Source organism: Sus scrofa, chromosome 12 (genome assembly GCF_054392235.1).
Source record: "Sus scrofa isolate SSC_HxYL_T2T_F1_AM1 chromosome 12, Sscrofa_HxYL_maternal_Yorkshire_Landrace_v2.0, whole genome shotgun sequence".
Lineage (NCBI taxonomy): Eukaryota > Metazoa > Chordata > Mammalia > Artiodactyla > Suidae > Sus > Sus scrofa.
In genome coordinates, this window is record NC_139394.1 from 57,909,609 (window position 1) to 57,926,597 (window position 16,989).

General features: G+C 63.0%; 2 protein-coding genes across 19 annotated transcripts; one reads left to right on the plus strand and one right to left on the minus strand.

Annotated features, from left to right (window-relative positions):
• Positions 1-219: 219 nt before the first annotated feature.
• NEURL4 (neuralized E3 ubiquitin protein ligase 4) lies at positions 220-12,412 on the minus strand. Of its 15 annotated transcripts, none has more exons than XM_084985769.1 (30): positions 12,066-12,412; positions 10,724-11,168; positions 10,437-10,502; positions 9,994-10,292; positions 9,718-9,829; positions 9,540-9,628; positions 8,936-9,008; positions 8,512-8,776; positions 8,088-8,269; positions 7,719-7,804; positions 7,434-7,596; positions 7,148-7,346; positions 6,984-7,060; positions 6,567-6,645; positions 6,065-6,234; positions 5,839-5,970; positions 5,323-5,468; positions 4,988-5,212; positions 4,779-4,877; positions 4,534-4,695; positions 4,174-4,338; positions 3,482-3,640; positions 2,923-3,102; positions 2,694-2,781; positions 2,494-2,601; positions 2,213-2,357; positions 1,952-2,064; positions 1,706-1,871; positions 693-882; positions 220-595 (listed from the first exon to the last, which is right to left on the minus strand). In XM_084985769.1, the coding sequence occupies exons 1-30, from the start codon at positions 12,327-12,329 to the stop codon at positions 593-595; spliced, it is 4,650 nt and encodes a 1,549-aa protein (XP_084841895.1). In that variant the 5' UTR covers positions 12,330-12,412; the 3' UTR covers positions 220-592. The 15 variants fall into 15 exon arrangements, with proteins under 15 accessions (XP_084841895.1, XP_084841894.1, XP_084841893.1 ...); XM_084985768.1 differs by having other exon boundaries at positions 6,059-6,234; XM_084985767.1 differs by having other exon boundaries at positions 7,438-7,612.
• Positions 12,413-13,543: 1,131 nt separating this feature from the next.
• On the plus strand, positions 13,544-16,983 carry LOC146398376 (uncharacterized). Of its 4 annotated transcripts, none has more exons than XR_014821761.1 (9): positions 13,544-14,227; positions 14,568-14,675; positions 14,780-14,851; positions 15,102-15,190; positions 15,291-15,542; positions 15,902-16,099; positions 16,183-16,415; positions 16,571-16,723; positions 16,843-16,983. XR_014821761.1 is itself a non-coding variant. In XM_084985910.1 (9 exons), exons 1-9 carry the CDS (start codon positions 13,776-13,778, stop codon positions 16,899-16,901), a joined length of 1,521 nt encoding a protein of 506 aa, XP_084842036.1. In that variant the 5' UTR covers positions 13,544-13,775; the 3' UTR covers positions 16,902-16,983. The 4 variants fall into 4 exon arrangements, 2 of the variants coding, with proteins under 2 accessions (XP_084842036.1, XP_084842037.1); XR_014821762.1 differs by having other exon boundaries at positions 16,183-16,295; XM_084985910.1 differs by having other exon boundaries at positions 16,183-16,320.
• The last annotated feature ends 6 nt before the right edge of the window (positions 16,984-16,989 follow it).

Consider the following 16,989-nt stretch of genomic DNA (forward strand, 5'->3'; position numbering starts at 1 on the left):
TCCTTCCGGAGTCGAGGCTGTCGCGGCGCTCGCGGGCCGGCGGGGCGGGGCGGGAAGGCGGAAGCGCGGGCGACGGGTGCCCGCGGCGTCCAAACGCCTCCGCTGCGCCCCGCACGGCGTCGACCCCGAGGGCGGAGCCCCTGACGTGGCGGGGCCGGGTCTCCTCCCGGGTCGGGGCGGGGGGGACCGAGAGGCGCGCGCGCGAGAGGCCGAGGCGGCTGCTCTGAGACGGCGTTTATTGGCTCCTTAGAAATCAGAGTCAGTAACAACTGTACAGAGGCCCCGACCCGCGCCCGCCTTCCCCACTCCCGCCCGGCCCGGAAAAGCAGCTTCGTGTGGGGCGCGGGGAGACGCCTCTGGCCTTCACAGTAACCAGGAACAGAAACGGAAATAAATTAAGTGTAGGGGGAGGAGTGGCGGGGAGGCGCGCTCCCCAGATCAGTGCATGGAGAGGGTTCCCCAGGGCCGGCGGCCGGACCCCTCGCCGCCCTCGCCTCGAGGGGCTGTCCAGTCCCGGCCCCGGGCGCTCCTCTGCGAGCCCGCCTACATGCTCCTGTGCATCTGCCAGGCTGAGCACCGTGCATGCCGCGCGTCACTGGAATGAGGTGGAGGCAGTCGTCACTCAGAGTCCACGGGCCCAAGGCCCTGCTGTGCTTGTCGTAGTGCGGTGTCACCCCTCATTCCACCCGTACCAGCAGGGCATAGAGGAGCGTGGCCCCCTTCTCCTTGGTCACCCACTCGAGTTCAGCTGGGCTGAAGTGAGGGTCGGGAGGCTCTCTGAGGGCAGCAGAAGGGGGCCCGGGGGTGTAGGAGCCAGGGCGCACGCACACCTGGAACGCCACCTGGGCCTGGTGCGTCCGCTGGGATTTGGGGTCCCGGAATCTGGCAGGCAAGAAGCAGAAACGGGACAGTGAGGCCTCTGCTCCCAGTACCCCTCGCTCTTGCTGGCTGCAACCACCGCCCTGACGGTGACCGCGAGCCTGAGCAGCTGGCCTTGCTGTTGCCAGGCATCAGCCCCTCCTTACTGGGACTTGGCTCCACCCTTTCCTCCCAAGGGTCTTCCTCCCATGCCCGCTCCCCTCGCTCCCTCCCCTCCCCTCTCCAGGCCTTTGCTCAAATCCCACCTTCTTCTTTTTTTATGCCCGTTCCCATGGCATAAGGAGATTCCCAGGCTAGGGGTCTAATTAGAGCTGTAGCCACCGGCCTACGCCAGAGCCACAGCAAGTGGGATCCGAGCCACATCTGCAACCTACACCACAGCTCACGGCAACGCCGGATCCTTAACCCACTGAGCAAGGCCAGGGATGGAACCCGAAACCTCACGGTTCCTAGTCGGATTCATTAACCACTGAGTCACGACGGGAACTCCAAATCCCACCTTCTTAATGACGTCTGCCGCCACTACCCTATTTCATAGGCCGGGTCCTGCCACGCTTCTGATCCACCTCACTCCACTCTACATTTTGTTTCCATAGTATTTACATGTCACCTTCAAAGATACTAACTACTAAACACTCATTAGGCACAAACACTCCAGAGCAAGAGAGGGCAGAAGTTCCACGTGGCTAGGGTTCCCTTTTTTGTTCTGTGTGATAGGACCAAGTAAGAGGTCTTTGTTCAGACTGTGTGAGGGCTGGGTGGAGATGGGCTGGGAAGGAGGGTAACACCAGATCTGAGCAGCCCTGGGCCCCTCCCAGGTACTCACTGCACTTTGGATGCCAGGGTCTCGGCCCCGGCATATTGGAGGGAGGGGGAAAGCAGCACTGGAGGGGGCTGCTCCTCTCGGGGAGGCGCGCAGTTCTCACCAGGCTCCTCAAAGCCTCCCCCAGGCTCTCCCTTCAAGGGCCGGCAGCTCAGGATGGAAGCGGTACCTGTGAAGAGAGCGGGGTAAGGGCAGCCCGCCCATGGCCCACCCGCCCGGCCTGCCCCGCCTCTGCTGGCACCGTGGTACCTGCTCCCAGCTCCCCCCGGTCTAGCACCCTCCGCACGGCTGCCACGTTGCTCCCGTGATACGCCATGTGCCACTTCTTGGTTAGTGTCCCAGCCTCCAGGCGGGGATTCACCCTAGGAGGGGGACAGAGAGGGCAGATGGGGCAAAGGTCCCTGTCTCCACAGGGTCATCCCCCAAGCAAGAAGACACCCTCCTGGGACCTTCGTTTCTCAAGGGGGCAGGGGACCGTGAGGGAGATGCACGACCCTGTCCCATGTGTACCTGAGGTTGAACCTGCACCAGCCGAAGGGCAGAGCGTATTCCCGGGGGGGCTCCCCGCGGCGCCTGTGGGCCTCGTCCCCTCGAAGCTTGCGGCAAGACTCACAGTAGCACAGGCTACGCTTTGGCGGGGGCAGGAAGTAATCCTCTGTGGAGAGTGAGTGGCCCACTTTGTGGCTCGGCTCCCGCCCTAGGTCTCAGGCACACGGCCTCTTTGCTGGTCTCTGGGACCCTGGCTCTGGGCCGGGTGGGGCATGAGGCAGTTCAGGGAGACGGGGACTCACCAGGAAGCAGCAGCAGTTCCTGGAAACGGGAGCAAAGGGCGTGGTACTCGCAGCTCTTAAGGGGGCTGGCAGTGGGTGGTGGACCCCAGCACACGCTCTCCTTGATACCTGCGGGAGCAGAGCGGGCAGAGGTCACAGGAGCTGGGGCCCGAAGTACGAGGCGGGGTGAGGTGGGATCCCGGACCCGTGGGCTGGCTCACCATCCACCATGTCCGCTTTCTCCATGTCCCCCTGGGTTCCAGTACTCTTTCCACTGGCAGCCCCTGGTTCAGGGCTCACGATTGTCACCTGCAGGAGAGAGCGGTGGTCAGCTAGGCTCTGACCAGCCCCCCGCGCCGGCTGACCCCCCTTCGTGAACACAGACGTTCCCCTTCCTCAGCCAACCCGGCCTTCCAGGCACCGCTCCTCCTTGCCTGCACTGCCACGAACCTGCTCGCACTGCCCGTAGAGGTCCACGAGCGCGTGGCAGGGCTGGGGCACGTCTGGCACAGCCACGCCCTGGTCCAGCCCATTGATGTGGAGATGGAGCCCTCCAGAGCCGTCGAGCCGGAGTCCCAGGATGGTGCCTTCAGGACACGTGTCCAGATTGGGCCCAAACTTTTCACAGATCTGGGAGGAGACAACTACTGTCTGCCCAGAGATCAGACTCATAGGGCAGCAGCCACCCCTGCCCTTCACTCAACTTGGGGTCGCCAGCCCCAGGGCTTTGCCTCCACATGTGCCCACCATCCAGTCTCTTCCCCTGCTCCGGTCTCCTAGAGCCCATCTCCCCTTCCCCCTGCAACGCGCTCCGGGGAAGGGACACCGGGCACGGGGGAGTCCGAACCCGTCCAGGCCTTGATGCTCACCCCTCCCCCACCCGCTGCAGGGCCCCCTTTATACCTGTGGCCCCACCTCCACGGCGAAGGGCCCCCCCCCTTCTCCCTTCCGGCCAGACCCTCCCTCCTCAGAGGCCTGGCTCTTCCCCGTCTCTCTGTTCCCTACCCACCTTGAGACCGTTGTGGAAGACGCCGCGGCCCCGCAGCAGCCAGGCTGCCCGTTTGAGGGCACAGGCAGAAGCAGGGAAGTTGAGCCTCTCCGGCGGGCAGGTGATGACTCCCAGGACAAGGGAAGACGTCCACTGCCGGTTCAAGAAGTCTATCCGGACCTGAGGAGAAGGCAACTACTCCCCAATCTCGGCCTCTGGGAAGAGGCCACGCCCCCAGCAGAAGCAAGCTCCTCCCCGCAGCCAGCGAGGGAAGGTGGCACCCCAAGGGCAGGCCTGGGATGTGCCCTTCCTGAAGCCTGGAGGGACAGGAAGCTGCCGTTTCAGTTGTGGCCCTCCCTTTTTCAGCCTTGGTCTTGCTGTTAGCCCCGAAAGGATTCCTATCCCTGAGGCTCCTGCCCCGGCCTAACTCTGACATCCTGCAGGCTGCGGCCCCTGCCACACTCAGGATCCCAAACCTCCCTGGCCTCCCCCAGCCCCTCCCTATTGCTTCCCTCACCAAAGCCCCCAGGTGGGCACCTCCCAGAAGCTGATCTTAGGATTCCCACCTCTGGGCAGGAACAGAAATCTCAGGAGGCTCATCCAAGGGGCGTGCTTGCCACTTTGTCCTCAACCTGGAAAAGCCTTTGTCCAGGAAGGCTTGGCCCTGAGCTCCCCCAAGCAAGTGGAGCTGGGGATAGGGAGGGGAGGCCCACCTGGACCAGCAGCTGGGGCACCAGGGGCTGGTTGACGACCACGATGCCCTGATTGTAGCTGGCCACTCGGGTAGCTGTGCGGTTCCCGTTGGACAAGAGGATATTCTTCCCGTGGTTCTCCAGGAACTCCAGGGCCGTGGGCATAACGGCCACTTGCTCCTGGCCCTGGTGTAGAAGAGAAAGTGAGCTGCTAGGGTCGCTGATGCGAAGCATGAGCCGCCCCAATGGAGTTTACGCAGAGCCTGTGAATAAGCCTCTGCCCAGCCAGGACTGGATCAGAGAACCCGAAGACAACCTGGTGGCCCACGGCCCACCAACTGCCCGTCCCTGGGCCCAGTTGGCCCTGCTGCTGCCTCTTACTTCCGGGCCATGCTCCTCGCCCTCGTCTTCCTCTTCGCCCTCACTGCCGGTGTCCGAGCTGGGGGAAGGCGGCTGGGTGCCCTCTGGTTCGTCCAGCCTGGTGGAGCTGACAATAGACACACTCCGCACTGGCCCGTAGAGATCCAACACGGCCCACACGTTCTGGGGGCACACAGACCCGGGGGTCAGAGACCAGGGGAGGGCCGCAACCCCCCTCCCAGCCCCAATGAAGGTTCTGGGGCTACCTTGGCAATGCCGGTGGCTGCGGGCCCCATATCCTCTCCATCCACCAGGATGTGCATCGTGTCATCTGCGCCCCGGCGAAGGCCCACGCGGCTCCCCACCTAGGAGCCAGGTGACGCAAGGACAGGGGCTCAGCCCGCCTCTTCCCCCCCTCCCACCCCCCCACCCCCGCTCCCAAGCCCAGCCCTGCCCCGAGCGTCCGCTGCTTCACCCCCAGCCTCTCGAGGTTCCGGCCGTAGTTCATCCTCTGGAGCTGCCCGTCGCGCCTCACTTCACAGCTGGACACCATCCAGGTGGTTTTCGTCCGGAGCTCGGGCAGGGAGGGTGGCAGCCCCGGGCCCCCGCCCGCTCCGGGCCCCATGTCCCCAGGCACCAGTGTGGTCAGCCCGAGCCGGAGGGAGCCTGCCCACTTCTCATCCAGCTCCTCCACCTTCACCTGGGACGGAGAGACGCGCTCAGCTGCGCTCGCGGGGGCAGCGGGGTGGGGGGCCGTTTGGCCCCGCTGGCACGGTCCGCAGCCGCCTCGGCCACGTCTCCACTGCCCACCTCAAAGACCTCCTCGGTCTTGAGCTCCTTGGTGCTGAAGACGAGGCCGTGGGCGTAGCCAGCCGCACGCACCGCCCGGGTGCCGTCTTCCTCCAGAGTAATGTTCTTGCCGCAGGTGCTGTGGAATCGGTGAGCCACGCCAGCCACTGCGGGAAGAGGGCACGAGAGGAAGGGCGAGGGTGAGGGCAGCCAGCTTCGGACACGACGCGGGCGAAGCAGGAAGCTGACAGAAAGGCCCCACCTGCGGTACTCCCTCAGGGCCTCCGACACCCCTGTCTCCCCCGCAAGCCTCAGGCCCCAACCTGCCGTATGCCCAGCTACGGTGTCCCGGCCCCTGGGTGGCAGGAGAGCATCCAGGCCGTGTGTCACTCCACCCCTCGTGCCTGCTGGCCCCCAGGGCCGCTCCCTCCCTTCCCCGCGATCCTCGGGCGGCTGCTGCGGCCAGCCTGTCTGAACGGCTCCCCTGACCTGGAAGCTCTATCTCTCGGGCCCGCCCTCCCTCCCTGGCGGCTGAACCTGGGGAGTGCAGGGGGAATGACTTCTCAGTGGCGCTGTTGCTGGTCGCCAGGCTGTTGTCCATGGGGCCGGTGGCATTGGTGATGGACACTTGGACGCACTGGCCATACAGGTCCACTACTGCATACACCTCTGGGTAGGGAAGGAAGCGGTTCAGGAGCCTGACAGGCTGGCGTGGGCTGAGCCGAGGGCGGCAGGCCGAAAGCCACAGCGTCGTCACCTTTACCGGGAGGCAAGCCTGAGCAGGCGGCGCCTTGGTCCTGGCCGTTGATGAAGTAGTGCAGGTCGCCCTTGGCCGTTCGCATCATGCCAATGCGCGCGCCCGTGCCCAGCGCGTCCAGGTCACACCCGTAGTTGTTGCGCATCGTGTTACCGTCCTGCATGATGGCTGTGCCACTGGGGGATGACAGAGGGGGTAGGTCAGCCTCCTGGCTTCCTCCCCACCCAGGCCTCTGCCCAGACTCTGCTTGTCAGAACCTTCCAGAGCCTGGCACTGGGATCTCGATCTGGGGCCTGAGACCCGAGCTCATCGCCTCTGTGCCTAGGGTGCAGCTCCCAGGGAAGAGCAGGAGCTACCTGAAGAGTTGGCGGGAAGGGCTTCCCGCAACTGAAGGGAAGGGGCAGCCACACCCCCTGGGCCTGTCCTCATCTGTGGCCACCACAGGCCCAGAACCCTGCTTCCCTCACCCCGGCCCTGCCCAGCTGGTCCCCAAGGCAGGCAGCCCAACCTCAGCATCCACGTGTCGTAGTCGATGTCCGTCATGGTGTTGGGGAATTCGAGGTCCTCCGGCCGAATAGCGGTCACTCCTGGAAGGAGCCAGGAGGAGGTCGGCGCCGAGCCCCAGCCTCGGGCAGCCGGGACCGCCCCGAGGGAGTGTGTGCACGTGCACAAACACACACACACACACACACACACACACACACACACACACTCTGAAGGGCTCCTCACCAGCCTCAATGGAGCCTGATCAGCGATCACACACACACACACACACACACACACACACACACTCTCTCTGAAGGGCTCCTCACCAGCCTCGATGGAGCCTGATCAGCGATCACACACTCACACACACACACACACACACACACACTCTCTCTCTCTCTCTCTCTCTCTCTCTCTCTCTCTCTGAAGGGCTCCTCACCAGCCTCGATGGAGCCTGACCAGCGATCCACCATCTTCTGAATGACAATTTCAAACAGCTCTCCATCCCTCAGGGCCCTGCCAGGGCGAGAGGCCATCAGGCTCTACCTGGGCGGCTGACACTGGACAGTGGGAAGGTGGGGACACGAAAGTCCAGACACTGACCGGTTGGAGATGACGATGGCGTCGTTGAACTCACTGCGGCAGTTGTGGCGGAGCGCGGTGCGGCCCCCGTTGGTGATGACTGCGTTGCTGCCGTGCAGCTGGTGGAAGCGGAGGTCGGAGCCCCCGGCCCCTGACGATGGGGAGCTTGGAGACGCCTGGTTGTTCCCCTCGGGGAGAGGCTCAGGGACCGGGGGCACCTCTGCAAGAGCGGAGTCACCAGTAAGGCCTACAGCTGCCTCTGAGGCCTCCCAAGGCCGCCCCAGGCCCTGCCCCGCCCGGCCCTCACCCACGTCGTCCACAATGGTGGCCTGGGCCGCCTGGCCGTAGAGATCGACCACGGCATAGACACCCGGAGGCACGTTCCAGGCGGCGGGGCCCTGAGTCATGCCATTGACGAAGAAGTGGAGAGTCCCGTCCTCCCGTCGCACCACGCCCACCGTGTCCCCTGCCTTGGAAGAAGGGGGGCTGGAGTGAGGAGTCAGGCGGAGCTCCTGCCTAGGCTGGTCCCACGGCAGCCCCGCCTTGCCTGCCTCCCCGCGGCCGAGACCCGGCGGTGCCCCCACTGTCCCACCTTGAGCCGGTCCAGGTTGTGCCCGTACTCGTCCAAGATGGTCGTCCCGTTGTGCATGACCCCGTTCCCGGTCATCATCCAGGTCCCTGGGGGGGACAAGGAGGGCCGAGGGCATGAGGGGGAAGCCAGAGCTCCTCTCCTTTGCACAGCGGTCCCCACATTACTCCCCAGTCATCGGCCCAGCCTGCCTCTGCCTGCTTCCCAGAGCAGGGCAAGGAAACTCTGCAGGTCCCCAGCCAGCCAGAGGCCCTGGCCAGGTGGCCCTGCTCAGCCAGTGAACGAGTCGGCACAGGTGGGCCAGGTGGCGGGCTCTGGGGACGGCTTCCTCCCTAGGACCTTCTCCCGGCCCTGCCCTTCTCGGGCGCTTACCAGAGCGCAGGTTGGTCATGGTGGAGGGCAGCTGGAGGTAGGCGGGGTTGTGGGTGGTGACGCCGATCTCGATGGAGCCAGCCCACTTGTCCACCATCTTGTCGATGCGAACCTGGAACACCTCCCCGTCCCGCAGGGCCCGGCTGCTCAGCACCACGCCGTGGTTGAAGTCGTCGGTGGCACTGAGGGCATCGCAAAAGGGGCCTCAGCTCTCAAGGCACACACACCGAGCGGGCCAGAGCTTAGGCCAGCGATGCCTGCCCGACACCCGCTGCCCAAGTCAACCAGCTACACGCTGCACTCCAGGAGGCACCCCTTCTCCAGCCAGGAGGTCCCATGCTCGACTCCCCCTGCCCCCCACGTCCCCGCCCCCAATCCCACGAGAGCCCCTTCGCAGGCCTCTCCCCAGCCCCGCGGGCCTTACTGGGGCCTCAGGGCGGTACGTCCCTCGTGGGTGATGGCTGCCTTCTGCCCACAGTTGGGGTGGAAGAGCAGGCGCTCGGGCTCTGCCTGGGCGGCAGGAGCAGCGCGGCGGAGGGCCCCCTCGGGGGACAGCGCCCGCAGGATGGCGTTGTTCCGGCGGAGGCGGTCACTGTGGTTGTTATTGTGGACGATGGTCACCTTCACCGCCATCCCATACAAGTCCACCACGCCATACACCACCGGGGGCGTCAGCGGCGTGGCCACGCCTGCAGGGGCGGGAGGTGCAGGCAAAGCAGGGAAGGGGGGTGAGGGGGAAGAATGACAGAGAGAGATGAGTATGGAACAGCCAAGAGGATGAGACACGGACCCCCGCCCCCTCCGGGCCAGCCCCTGCCCCCGAAAGCCCCAGCCCGGCGGCCCCTCACCCTGATCGATGCCGTTAATGAAAAAGTGGAGGGCAGAGTTGGACTTCCTCGTGAGACCGATGTGGTCGCCCTCCTAGTCAAAGCAGAAAAAGAACAGCCTGGAATCCATTCCCAGTCGAGCTCCAGACTCGAACCGGATGGAGACCACGCGAACAGAGGGGTCCCAGAGCCTTCCCCCCAGCACGCCCTGCGGCAGGGGAACCGTTCCGCAAGGCTCCCACGAGTCTCAGGCCGCTCCGAATGCTCGACACAAGTCAGGCGCTGTGTTAAACCAGCTTCTGACCACCAGCTTGTTAACCCTCATGACGACTCACCAGATGTCACTAACTGGCTCGTTTTTAGACATTAACAAGGAAAGACTACCAGGGAAGAAAAGCTTCTTGGCTCAGATCACTAGCACAAAAGGCCGAAGGGAAAGGGGAATTGAACCCATCTGACTCCAAAATCTGAGTGCCTAAGTGCTGGGCAACCCTGCCTCTGCAGAAGGAAGCTTCGGGCAAAAGATAAAAGGTCTTGCTCCAGGTCAGAGAACGTGGTGCCCATCCGGGACGCACGGCACCAGGGTGCCCCGGAGAGTGGCCCGCGCGCTGGATCCCGCCCTCACCTGCAGCTCATCCAGACTGAATTCACAGTACTCCCGGCGGGTGCCCTTGCCGTTGGTCAGGATCCCGCAGCCGCTCATCATGATGGTGCCTGGGGCAAGCGGACACCCTGATTAGGGGACAGGCGCCCTTTACCTCGGCCACCACTGGCCATGCCCCCACCCTGCCAGGGGCCAGTACCTGACTGCAGGTTGGTCATGGTGGCTGGGTACTCCAAATTGTTGGGGTTGTGGGTAGTGACACCAATCTCAATGGAGCCCGACCACTTATCTACAAGCTTGTCGATGCGGATCTGGGGAGGGGGGGGGAATGTTAGTGCAGAGAAAGGGCCCCCAGCCCTGGGCTCGTCCCCAGGCTGTCCCCACCTCTCCGCCTCTAGCATCCAGAATGGAGCCCCGTGTCTGGCTCCCAGAGGGCAAGGTGTCAGCCAGACGCCAGACCGCGGGATCTGCACACCTCAAACATCTCGTTGTCCCGGAGTGGGCGGTTGGTCATGACGACCCCATTGTTGAATTCATCCAGGGGCCGGCGGCGCTCCGCCGTCTTATTATTGTTGCTGAGTTTGATGAGGGTTCCACACTTCTCATGAAAAAGCAGGGCATCGTTGGAAGTGAGGATGGGCGAGGTGGCAGCACCACTAGGCCCTGGGGCCTCCCCTGCTGGTGGGGAGCTCAGGTTCACGTTCAGGAGCCCCCCGTTGTAGGCAGACAGGATGGCATTGCTCACCACCTCCGAGAGCTCCATGTTGGCAAAGTCTATGGCAGCGAGAGGGAGAAAGGAAGCAGCGATGAGGCTCCTCCCCCTCGGGCTCGCTGTGCTGTCCCTGCCCCTCTCCTGAGGTCCCTCCCTGTCCACCTCACTGCCCGCTCCCCTTCCCAGGGCCTCCCCGGAGCCCTCACCATTATGCGACTCAAGGCTGTTGGGAAACGTCTCCGGCCGGGCCTGCGCTGGGGATACCATGAAGGCTGGGGACCAGGCGGGGTGGGAGGGGAATAAGGGTTTAGCCCCTGCCGCAGGGCCCACAGCCTGGAGACCCCTCCTCTAGCCCCTGCTCTCCCCTTCAGCAGACTCAGGGGCCTGAGTGGCCCTGCCCACAACCCAGCCTCGCCTGTCACTACATCTCCCCCACGCCTTCAGCCAATCCCTCTGCCCCGCCCCTCCACCTCTGCCCTAGCTGTGTTCTCACCTTCATCCCCAGAGGTCCCCTGTTCGGCCAAGGCAGAATCTTCAGGGGGGGCGGAGGGCTCGAGGGGAGGTGTGGGGATGGGAGTGGGGGGGCTGAAGCCTGGTTCAGGGGGAAGCACGGTGATCTGGGTGCACTTGCCGTAAAGATCCACGACGGCCCAGACACGAGCGGGCAGGCCCGTGGCGGCCACACCGCAATCCCGCCCGTTCACCCAGAGCCGCAGCTCCCCGGCAACCGTGCGCTCCACGCCCACACGGTCCCCTTCGCCAAGCTGGTCCAGGTCCTGCCCATACTCCTCCAGCACAGAACGTCCATCCCTCAGCACCGAGCAGCCTGACACTACCCACGAGCCCCCCTTCAGCCCCGTGGCGCTGCTTGGGAAGTCCAGCACACTGGGGTCCAGTGCCGTCACCCCAATCTCAATGGAGCCACTCCAGGAGTTGACCTGTGATGGGGTGGTGGACAGAGGCTCAGGATGGGCCAGGAATGGGTGTCTCCCACCACTAGGAAACCACACTTCACAGACCACTGTGCCCCCCTCCACCTCTCAGCCAAGCTAACCGGCTTTTCTCTCTTAGGACAACAGGCATCACCACCCAGAGATCCAGTCCCACAAATAATTTTCTGGACTCTGGTCTCAGGGGACTGTTCAACCCACTGTCCCCTAGCAACTCTGCTCTGTCCTCTAGGACATCATGCCTTTCCCCACCATGCCAGCTAAATACCCTGGCTCCCGCCTGCTGCTCCCTCTAACTTCCCTGGTCTCTGTGGCCTCTCAACTACCAAATCATAGCTCTCCATGCCCACACTCCTTGCTCTCGTGTATAACGCTCTCCCTCCCGACCTAATTCTCTCCGAGGCTCTGGTTGCACTCAAATTCCCTCTCTTCCCAAATCTGCCTCTGTGCGCCTGGCCCTTCACCACATCAGACACATGCACACACACCTCCTTCTCCCTGAGTGTCCTCAACCATCTTTCTGGCCCAATTGGTGAGTCTGTCCTTCAGTGGATGTTCTTTCCTTGCTACCTACATCTCTGACATCTCTCCCTCCTCCGTCTCCCACAAATTTTTTCAGGAGGTCTGTTCCCTAGTTGCTATAGTGAGGGGGGCCCGTGTCCCTTCCCTGCTCCAGGATCTTGAGGGAATTCAAGCTTTCCTTGTCTGCTTCTCCTTGAGACATGATTCTGCTTCATGCTCCCTTCCTGCCATCACCTGGTGTCCTGCCCGTCGGTTCCCTCTCGGTACCCGGCGATGTGGGCTACCAAGACTGCCCTCCCTCATCTCCCTCTGGTCCCCTCCCATCACCCTCCATATCTCGGTTCCGCGGCCCCTGCTCCGCACCTTGCGGTCGATGCGGACCGTGAAGACGCGTCCATCGCGCAAGGGTTCCCGGCTCAACACCAGCCCGTGGTTAAACTCCTGGCCCGGCTGCTGCCGCCGCGCTGTACGCCCACAGGCCGACAGGCTCACCAAGCGCCCGGTGCGCGGGTGCAGCTCCCCGGCAGACCCCGGTCCTGAGCCGCTCCCGCCGGGGCCCCCACCCCCACCCGGCCCCGGCCCGGGGCCTCCCCCAGAGCCCCCACTCCCACCCGACCCCGCCGCCATCGCCGCTGACACCGGGGCCGCGCGACAGCCGCGCTTGGCGGCACCGTGGCAACCGCTGTGCACAGACACCCTGAGGGAATAGGACCGGGGGCTGGGGCCAGATATGCTTTACGGCACTGCCGGGCAATGAAGCATCCCGGGCTGGGGAACTAAGGACTACCACGGTGGGAGCAGAAAGGACGACGGGGTCGGGCAGGTTTGCTTTACGGCACGGGCGAGGTGACGGAGTCGCTCCGAGACGGGTGAAGACCGGCAGGGGGCTTTGCGACAGTGGAAGAAACGACTGCCCCAGGCAACTTTACGACGGGGGGGTGGAGCCCAAACACGTTCAGCTTTGCGACAGCGGCACCGACGACCCCGCCTTCGTCGAGGCAGGCAACACCTTGAAGTATTCGTTTTACGGCCAGAGGAGGTGTCTTTCCTTCACGCCGTAGCTACGAAGTTGTGTGACCCGGGGCTGAGGAATCAGACCAGGGCAACCAGTGGCTTTATAATAAAAAATCTCTTGCCATCCACGCCCTGAGACCGGATGTGTCTCCCGACAGTGTCGCGGTTTCTCCGCTTTGTATCACAACTCTTGTGAGCGGCAGAGCGGGCCGGCTTTTGAGGGATAAAAGGCTCGCAGGTGTTTCTAGTCGAACCCATCTTGAACCCAGTCCAACTAAACTTAGATTTTATTTTTTTGCTCTTTAGGGCCGGCACCTGAGGCACATGGAAGTTCCCGGACTAGGCTCCGGGTCCAATCAGAGCTGCAGCTGCCGCCCTGCACCACAACCACAGCAGCAGGGGATCGGAGCCGCCTCTGTGACCTACACCACAGCTCATGGCAATGCCGGACCCTTAGCCCACTGAGCGAGGCCAGGGATCGAACGGGTGTCCTCATGGATCCTAGGCCGGTTTCATTTCCTCTGTGCCACAAGGGGAACTCCCAAACTTAGATTTCTTTTTTTTTTTTTTTTTTTAATCCAGGAGTAGAGTCCAAAGGAATCCCGGCAGGCAGTTTAAAGCAGTGGCCCTGACGGTTCCTGAAGACCCTCCCCACCAAAGCTATTTAAGCCCCCAGCTCAACTCTCCCAAAGCTCAAGCTAAGGTTGGAGGGCTGTGACATCACAATTAGGTTTCTCGCCCCATGACCAGGACCCCTGGCTATGATTGGTTAATTCGGATGAGGGCGGTGATGAGGGAGAAGGGCGGGAACAAATCCCGGAGACAAAGAAAGGTTTTAGGGTGGAACAGAAAGGGAGGGGCACGTAGCGAAGCTCTCAGCCTGAGGTCCCGAGATAGTTTTGACTCCGCCCCCCGCAGCTCCCAGGCGCGCGGGGGGGGAGGGGCCTGGGCCCCGCCCAAGGGGCCCGCTCCCGCCGCGGTGGGGGCGGGGCTAGGGGCGGGGCTATGTGGAGCAGGGAGGCGGGGCGGGGTGGCTGAGGGTGGCCCCCTAGTGGGGCCATGGAGAAGCAGGAATCTCTGGGGGCTGCTGGCAGCCTCAAGGGAGCATCCCCTGGAGGGGCAACCAGGGACGCGCTAGGAGGCATCGGAGGAGTCGAAGGAGGCGCCGGGCTGCCCCCCGGAGTAATCATGGTTCACGGTTCTGGGCCCCCCGCGCATCCTGGGGGGACAGCAGTCCTCGACTCCGGGCTCCACCAGCACCCTGGGGAGGTCGCGGGCCACAGCCATGGGTCGGGTACACACCCTGGCGGGTTTAGTCCCCCCTTTCCTGGAACCAGTGTATCGGGGACATCCAACCTGGGGTCGGGGGGACCTGGGATGTACAACTCAGGATCCATTCCGCGCCCTGGGTCAACTTGCACGCACCCCGACAAACCCTGTGAGGACCGGCCCCGAAGCATCCTAAAAAACAGCAGCTCCATCATGATGCACAAATCCCCCAGGGCAGAGAGGTAAGGAGCCAGGGAGGAAGAGATTCCAGACACTAGAGCAGGCAGAGTCTGCAGAGAGAAGGGGCGGAGTCCCAAGAACTGGAAATGAGAGTAGATGTGGGTAAATGGGTGGACAATCTGAGGTTCCTAGCCTTTGAGGGAGTGGCAGGTACTGCATAAACCCTGACTGCATAGTACGATTATCCTCAGGTTTGACCCCATCCCCAGCTTCCGATACCTCTGGAACTAGGGAGGACAAGAGAAAGTTTTGAATGACAGAAAGAAGAGGGAGGGCTGTGCAGAGGTGGAGGTCCCTAGAAGGTCTCCTCCTCCTTTTTTTGTGACCTTCCTTCACCCCAAGGAGAAAGTCTCAGCACTGGGATGAAATGAATATCCTGGCCACCTACCACCCTGCTGACAAGGACTATGGATTTATGAAGGTGGATGAGCCCAGCACCCCCTACCACAGGTGCAGAGTCCTCAGCCCCAGCCCTTCAACCCAGACTCCCTTCCCTAGTCAAAGGCACGGGGAGGCAGAGGGGCCTCAGGGACTGCTTCCTCCCTTCTCTGCAGACTGCAGGACAGCGAAGAGGACCTGCTGGCGGGGACCTCCTACGCAATGACTCCTGAGGAGCTGGCAGAGAGGTGAGAGTCCTGCCAGAGCTCCTTTGGAACGTGGGGCCTCTTCCTCCCTCCACCCCCGAACTCGGGTCAGTGCCAGATCTGCTCTTGCCCCCCCCCCCCCCCCCCCGCCAAATGGGAGGTCCTACAGTTTGGATCAGGACTTGTCCAGGCTGAGGTCAGGAAGTCAGCCAGCTTCGTCCCATCTACCACCTGCCCCCCCCCACCTTGTTCTCTCCCTTCTGTGCCCCCAACTGGTCTCCCTCCCCTTCAGGTTAGCAACAATGGATGATTTCTGCCCCAAGGTCCTTCTGTACAGTGATCACAAAAGCTTCGGCTCTTCAGACAACTTTTCCAAGACACGTGAGATGCAGGGCAGGGGCTGAGTCGAAGGGGGAGGTGGAGGGAGCCTTCATCGAGAGCCTGGCAGGAAAGCAAGCCAAGCTGTGACCCTGGCCCGCAGAACCCAGCGATTTTGAAAAGCGCCGCAAGGCCCATTACAATGAAGGAAAGTACCTCAAGGCTCAGAAAAACCTGCCCTTGGATCCTAACAAGGGCAGCCACGTGGGTGGCCTCGGTGTGAGCAGTGCCAGTCGAGGTGTGATGCTGGACCCAGAGCTCAGGCCTGCGGAGAGAAGTGGGGCAGGAGGACTGACCAGAGGAGTCAAAGATGAGATTGGCCTGGTGGCCAGGAACCACATCCTAGAAGCCAAAGGTTAGCTCTGCTGGGGCCCCAGGGCCTTAAAGGAATTGTTCTCCAGAACCTTCTCCTCCATAGCCTGTGTTTCCCAGTGGGCATCACCCCAGGGCCCTGCTGCCACAGGAAAGCTGTGCTGGAAGCTGACCCCAGGGAAGACAGAGGGCAGCTGGGTTGGGGTCCCCATCAGGATGGTCCCCAAGGAAGGCTGGCTGGGGAGGGGGAACAGAGAACCCAAGGAAACGGGGCGGGGGGGGGAGGGGTGGTCACTGATGATTTTCTAAAATGGGAGGAGGTGAGAACCTGGGGCTTGAGCTTCTCCCCTGTGCTGGGGGCACTGGTCGTCACAGGGGACCCTGGCGGCCTGCATTCCCTAGGTGGCCGTAAGAGTCAGATTGATTTGAGGGACTCCTCGGATTCCCCTGCCTTCAGAAGTCAGTCCCAAGTGTCAGCCACCCCCGTCACGGAGAAGGAGATGGAGCTGCAGCGCAAGGAGTATTACAGGAAAGGGAGGTACCTCAGGTGTTCTCCCCACCCTGAGCTGGAGGAGGACACGGAAGATGAGCAGCAGTCCAGTGAGAGCCGGGCCGGGACAGCCCAGGAGCGGGAGGGCCGAGGACCCATGGGTGCCCCCGCCCTGATCCTGTGATGCTTCCAGGCTCCGCCAACTTAAACTGGGTGATTGAGAGTCCTGTGGGCACTGAGGTCCGCCTGCTGGACCACAAGAGAAGCCCCCCTCAGGATCACAGGGCCCCCGAGAACTCCGTGAAGGTGACAGTGACACCAGTGAAGCCTGGTGAGGGCACCAGGCCACCATCTTACCAGGCCTGGCTCTTGGCAAGCTCCCACCCCCCAACCCCTGCTCCTCTCGGGCCGGTTCATCGGCAACAGGTGATGAGAGAGGCTTTAAACGTCCTTGTGGGCGAGGTCCGTGCGGCATAGGGAGGGCCCACGGGGGCTCAGAGGAGTGGGGCCCCCTCTAGCCTGGCACCACCGCTGCCCCCACACCTCCTGCCTGAGTCCTCTCTGCGGCCCACCCGCTCCAGGTCCTGCCCCGCCCTTCAAAGACAGCGGGTCCCAAGCAATGTCTGGCTGGTGTCAGTGGCTGGTGTCCAAGGGGCTGAACTGGCAAAGCGCAGAAGGCTCAGAGAGGGATGCTGGACGCTACCCAAACCTCCCAAGCCAGGACCAGCACAGACGTGAGCATGGGCAGGGGCACGGGGCTGAGAGGCTAGGTTCTAGGGCATCTGAGGATCACAGGGGCCACGTCTCCCGCCTGCAGCAAGAAAGTCACTCACTCGGCCCCGTCTCCCTCCAGATGAAACCCTGCGGCTTCGATGGACTCAGGAGGAGGAAACCAGGCAATGGAAAACGTAGCCAGCTAGGGGTGGGCAGGGGCCAGCCTTCCACTGCCATCGCCACCTCGGTCAGGTGGACAATAAAGAGAAGAAGAGCAGGAGTCTGC

Excerpts from the sequence above, each read along its gene's own strand:
- LOC146398376 (XM_084985910.1), top strand. The coding sequence starts at position 13,776 with ATGGAGAAGCAGGAATCTCTGGGGGCTGCTGGCAGCCTCAAGGGAGCA. Across the intron at positions 15,191-15,290 it reads AGACAACTTTTCCAAGACAC|AACCCAGCGATTTTGAAAAG; the intron begins GTGAGATGCAGG and ends CCTGGCCCGCAG. Across the intron at positions 16,724-16,842 it reads AAGCCAGGACCAGCACAGAC|ATGAAACCCTGCGGCTTCGA; the intron begins GTGAGCATGGGC and ends GTCTCCCTCCAG.
- NEURL4 (XM_084985762.1), bottom strand. The coding sequence starts at position 12,329 with ATGGCGGCGGGGTCGGGTGGGAGTGGGGGCTCTGGGGGAGGCCCCGGG. Across the intron at positions 6,646-6,983 it reads GTCAGGCTCCATCGAGGCTG|GAGTGACCGCTATTCGGCCG; the intron begins GTGAGGAGCCCT and ends GGCTCCTTCCAG. Across the intron at positions 2,782-2,922 it reads TCTACGGGCAGTGCGAGCAG|GTGACAATCGTGAGCCCTGA; the intron begins GTTCGTGGCAGT and ends TCTCTCCTGCAG.